The sequence below is a fragment of the Hevea brasiliensis genome, unplaced genomic scaffold (genome assembly GCF_030052815.1).
Source record: "Hevea brasiliensis isolate MT/VB/25A 57/8 unplaced genomic scaffold, ASM3005281v1 Scaf601, whole genome shotgun sequence".
Lineage (NCBI taxonomy): Eukaryota > Viridiplantae > Streptophyta > Magnoliopsida > Malpighiales > Euphorbiaceae > Hevea > Hevea brasiliensis.
The window spans coordinates 32,577-38,953 of NW_026615142.1; the positions used below are offsets into that span (position 1 = coordinate 32,577).

The 6,377-nt window shown below is 24.8% G+C and overlaps 1 protein-coding gene across 1 annotated transcript; it reads left to right on the plus strand.

The window, feature by feature from the left end:
- The first annotated feature begins 419 nt into the window (after window positions 1–419).
- Window positions 420–1,028, plus strand: LOC110642308 (uncharacterized). The gene has a single exon (XM_021794301.2). The coding sequence runs from the start codon at window positions 512–514 to the stop codon at window positions 713–715; it is 204 nt and encodes a 67-aa protein (XP_021649993.1). The 5' UTR covers window positions 420–511; the 3' UTR covers window positions 716–1,028.
- The last annotated feature ends 5,349 nt before the right edge of the window (window positions 1,029–6,377 follow it).

Sequence of the window (6,377 nt, forward strand, 5' to 3'; positions counted from 1 at the left end):
TAAAGTTAGAATACCAAAAATTATAATTGAAATGTTAGAATAAAATTGAAAATTAAGGAAAAAGTTTAGCGTTTTTTTTTCAATTTAATATTATAAAAGAATCTAATATAAATATAAAAAAATTTCTTTTTTAAATCCATAAAATTTAAAAAAAAAAACAAAATTTATAATTAATAATTTTGATTCATCCAACAATTGGACTTTGTTAAACTAATTTTTATGAACTTTTGTTTTTAATTATTTATATTATTATTTACAAATATATTACAAGTGAATTGAGACTCTGTCACCAATCATACATGCTATATTAAAAGTTGGCAGGGAGACAAACGGTGAAAAAAATAATAAAAAAATATGATTACTTTTGGGTTTGGGTTAAGAAAATAATTTTCTATTAAAGCAGCGGCCAACCTGGTTTTCCTTGCCTATAAATGCCATCCACCTCCATTGCAATTCTCTTCACCTTTTCTTGATCTCACAGTCATCAATTAAGCAAGTTGAGAGAATAAAAATGTGTTGGGTTTTCTTTTGTGATGATGAGGAGACAGAATTGGGTAGGCAGCAAGCTTCTGGATCATGTCCCTACTGTGGAGGAAAAGTTCAAGCCATGGATGTTGAAAGAAAATGGAGTTTCTGCTTTTTACCCATTTGTTACAAGATCAAGAGAAAGTATTTTTGCACTTTATGTGCCAGGCGATTGGAATTATATCACTAGAAAACCATGGAGTTCAAGAAGAGCTATAGCTGGAGCTTTGCCGATCCAAGAAATCAGAACCTTCTATGGTGATAATTTCAGGACCGTTTGTTTCATCCTCTTCTTTGAATTTGTTTTATATTGTAAATATTTTGTTAAACTTTTAATATACCCATTTCAAGTAACTTCAATTTCTTGTGTTTTGAATTTCTGGGTTCTTGTTTAAATTGATTGTTGGTTCGAAATTATGTAAGTTTTTGGATCTGCTGGTGGAAGAAACAAGGATCTGAAATGGGTTTTGTTTGGTGTTAACAAGAATGCTGGTTTAGGATCATTCTTTGATCTGTTTATCTTTGAATACAAATCTGTAAAGCATTTTCAAAAGTTAATTACAGAGTTGTGATATGAAGCAACCTGAAATAAAATCCAATCCATGTACTTGATGATAGGGGAAGGTAAGAGCTTTGGGCAGAGAGACAGACAGAGAGTGTTATGTGGGTTACAAAAACAGGGCAGTTTGTCTCAGGAAAACAAATATTCCTTGTCTATGAAAGGGATCTATTTCACAATTAAAAAAAAAAAGTCATTGGGCACTAATTACTAGGAGTTGCGTGTAGAAATAGAAGTATGAGAGTTGGTTTAGAATTCTTACTAGAATTAAGAGTGAGAGATGATTCAATGTTTTCGTGTGTCTATATTTTTTTTTGATATTTTAGTACCTTGAAAATGTTATATATATATTATAAAGAGAAATCACAAATTTAAAATTATATATATTTATTTAATGAATTTCATTCATAATAATATTTTAAATTTTAAATTTTAAATTTATTATAGGTGCGATAAAAATATTTTTAGATATATATGAATATCGAAAATACAATTGAGTATATGATCAACCTATTTGTACAACATCTATTAAATTGAGCATATGGAGATGAGCAAAAGATTGATTGCCAAATAGAGACAATTCGTGTAGAAGAACAATACTTTGAAATTGGTAGAGAAGGATTGGAAATCATGGAGAATCCTTTTATCTTCCCTACCCACATGCTAAATTGGTATGGTTTACTACAATTTGTGGTTAATCTTGATTATTTATAGCTTCCATTAGTAGTTGGATTGAAAGGATTTTTCAACAACTCTTGTAGATATACACTTTTGTGCTGTGCCACCTCAAAAGTTCAGTGGCTGAATTGGCTTTGGATGCCGCAGATATACTATGAAAGGAAGAAATTGTAGTAAATTTGTAAATCTTAACTCATGTGTAGGCTTTGGCCCATTCAATTTAGAACACGTGGAAAATATTAACAAAAATGTCTGACAACGTTCATAAAAATAGAAGACGCGGGGCAGCATTGGTTTTGTTTGTTAGTTTGATGCCAGTTGTACGGCTTTATCTTTACTCTCTGAATAAGTGGGAAAATGGCTGACACTTCACTTTCCTATTTATGAAGCACCTGCCATCAACAAGATCTCAACAGGATATGCAACTGAAAATGGCTTTTGGGTTTTTAGATAATAATAGCTGTGTTTTAATAGTTATTTTAATAGGTATTAATTATTTTATTATATATTAATTATTATTTATTAATAATTAATTATTTATATAATAATTTAAAATAAAATTATTTTATAAAAATAATTATCAAATATAAAAATGATACTATCATTTTATTAATCTTAATTAAAATACTCTCTTAATTTTTAAAAATTAAAAGCAGTAAGTTTTTGTGAATCATTACTCAACTTTTAAACAATAATATAAATACTATATCACTGAACAGAATCGAACTAGATTCAGAGAGATGTATTCAAATAAAATCATTCACATTAAATATTATTATTTTATGTTCCTTCAATTATGAATATGTTTTCATGGATTCAATTAATGATCCAATCTGAGAAATTAGCACTGAAATATTTTGTGTGGTCTTTGGTGGCAGTAGATGGCAGAGCTTGCATATATTCCAGTTTGAAATAGATTTAGACTTAAAAAAATATTTATATAAGCTTTGACTATTATTCAAATTTTATACGTTAAATATCTATTATTAAAATTCAGTTTCTATATATAGTTAATTAAATATAAAATATATATTTTATAATAATATTTAAAAATTTTTATATATTATATTTTAAATAATAAAAATTAAATTTTTTATAGTATTATTAAATTTTAACAAAATAAAATATGTAAAAATAAAATATTTAAGTTAGATTATTAATTAAACTATATAAAATTAAACAAGCTTGAATATTATTTGGGTTATAATAATCGAGTTGTAATAATTTAAGTAATTTAGAATAAATTTTAATTGGATTTGGGATAAATTCAAGTATTAAAAATAATAATTGAATTTGAGTTTGAGTATGATGAATTTATGGGAATCATCTAAAGGTCTATCCGATTTAGTGATTGGATATAGCTGACAATCAATAGCTGATAGCTGTTACTGATAAATGATAGCTTATTGTAGTTGATATATCCTAAGCGTTTAATAAAATTATATTTAACTTTTATTATTATATGTAAAATAACTAACAATAATATATATTATATTATTTATTTTACTATTGAAATATACATATAATTATTAATTTATTATATAATATATTAAATATATAATTATTTTAAGTATATATAAAAAATGACGTTATAGTTATTATGTTTATAATGTTTTATATATATTTATTTATTATAATACAACTTCATTAATCTTAGTAAAAAGTGCTTTAAATGCACACAGTTCGAAGTTAATACTAGATAAAAAGGATTTTAGTTATTTTAAATAATCTTTAATATAAAAAATTATTTCAAAGACAAAAATTTTATAATTAATAATTTTTTTTAAGTATAAATAGTTTAAATAAAAAATAAAATAGTATCAGCTATGAACTTATGGAAAATAATTTTAAAAATAGAGTTTATACAAATTATAACTGATGGGTATTTTATTAATTGCTTATTAGCTATCAATTCTATTTTTAGAACTTTACTAAAAACTTTATTTCACACATTTAGATGTCTATCAGCTATCAGCTGCATCTAAAAGATAAACTAAACACCTACTAAATCTATCTCTATCTAATTTTTTTTTTTCATTCAATATTAATGTATTATTTAAATTAGAGATTTTATAATTTTAAAAAAATTTTAATATTATTAAATTATTCTTTGTTGATTTCAAAAAACCAAAAAAAATTAAATTAATTAAAAGATAGTTATCAATTCAATTCAAACATGGTGTCCTTGCATTTTTTGTAAGGTGTAAAGAAAATTCCTCTAGTCAATATTTGAATATCAAATATTAGGAAGTTAGAAATAACCCATGCCATACTCTCAAGTTAAGGTACTTTAAAATAAATTTTAAATGAATTTGCGATGAATTCAAATACTAAGAATAATAATTTAATTTAGATAAGATATTTTTATGAGAACTCTCTATGTTGTTATCTCAATTGAAAAAACTATTTAAATTTATCTTTATTGTGGTAATAATATTGTTTTATTTTATAATTTAAAAAGTAATTTTAATATTATTAAATTATTCTTGGTTGATTTCAAAAGACAGAAAAAGTGAAATTATTTATCAATTCAAAGACGCATGGAATCCTTGCATTTTCAGGGTAAGAGGTAAAGAATCTAGTCAATATTCGAATATCAGATACTAGAACGTTGAAATTAATAATCCATGCCTTACTCATAAGAAAAAATCATTACAAAATTTCACCATTGAAACCAACATCAAATACGAATTTTTCTAATAAATAAATTTTATTATAATATCTTATTTAAATTTTATTTTTTCAATTAATTTATAGAATACTAAATATTTTAATTATAAATTAATAATAATTAAAAATTATAACTAGTTTTGATCGATTAGTTGATTTTTTTTATTTAATTTGATTAATTTGGCTAAATTCTTATATTCATTGGTTTCTTTCACTCATCCCTACCAAATTCTAATATGACGTACGGATTAAAAGTAGGTCAAGTTTGAATCATTCACATTAATTGAATTCAAGTCAATAGTCATATATATATATTGCATTGGTCACCAAAAATAGGTAGTATAACCACTCAAAAATCTTATCTTATCCCACATCACTTAGAAGGAAAAATATCATTAGTGCCATAGTTGATGTTGTATGAGCATTTCCTTACCATCATCAACATTGTCAAAGGACATTAATATAAGTTAGTACTAATGACTACATCAAAGCGCATGCAAGTTACCAATAGCAAAAGTTGAATAGTTACATTTTTATAAAATTTATTTGTAAAATAGAATGTAATTAAAAGTGAAAGTGACAAGTGACTTTTTGTGTAAAGGTCATAGATAAATAATTACACTTTTATAAAATTCAAGTGTTAAATATAAAGCAATTAAAAGTAAGGTGCCAAGTGATTTTTTGTATAAAGATAGACCTGGTTAAAGGCCAATTTCAACCTGTCATTTGATCATAAATTTATAATGAAAATTAAATGATATATAACATAAATAACAAATATAGAATTAAACTTGTATAGAGTGTGTGTGTATATATATTATAGTTGGACATTTGTCAGGTAAGTAATATATCTAGCTACTAGACTAAGAGAGTGTTTCTTTTAATTTATAAACTGATCAAATCAGCTTAAAAGTTTCAAAAATAGGCTGACTTATTTGTTTATAACAATTTTTGAGTTTATAAGTCGAGCTTATAAGCTAAAAAAGTAAGCTACGAGACCCAACTTTTTATTTTGATGCTTATAAATTATATGCTTATAAATTAGTTGAACAAAATATTACATTATCCTCATTAATTTTTAAAATTTTATCATAAATCTTATTTAATATCTCTTTTAGCTATTTTAATAATGAATGTACTTTTAAGTTTTTATTACTAAATATATTAACTGTTTATTAGTCACTTATAAAAATTTTAATTAAACATGTAACTGTTTAAAATTTTAAATGCTTATGAGTTTAAATTAATTTATAAAGCACTTATAAACATAATCATCAATTGGTAAGCAGAAATTTAAAAATTTTCACAATCCATAATTCACAAAGCTGATGCTAAGGTTTTTAATTACAATTTATCAAAATAAATTGTAAACAATAGTGTTGCCAATAATTAACACAACTTAGGTTATAACACAAAATTTCACGATCAATGCCGTGTTGTACACCACGACAAAGCAATATATAACCTCACTAATCGAAATTAATGAGGGAGGTGGCTAGCTAGCTATATGAGTACTCATCCGAACTCAACCTCTACTGAAAATTCAGAGAGGGAGGAAACACAGTCAAACTCAACTCCATGGATGGAGGAGGAACACAATAAAATTGTCATGCCAAGTGTGGTTTCAAAAACCAATTCAAAACCATATCATTCAAATAATTCCATTTCAAATCACTAATCATATTTCATTCAAAATTTTCACTTATGGAGTAGGCAACACACTATTTCTCAAATAAAGTTCTCAAGGCCAGAACAATAAAAAATCATTCACAACACTTATTCAATGAATTTCCAACTGGAAAAAAACAAAGAATTAAAATTTATTGTGCACAAACCTTCTTTATTTGACTTGACTTAATCTAATTTTTCTCCTTTCTTGGAAGGCTCCTTTCCAACTGAAACACATAATTAAAGTGTCTCAATACTCATCCAAAATATTTCCAAT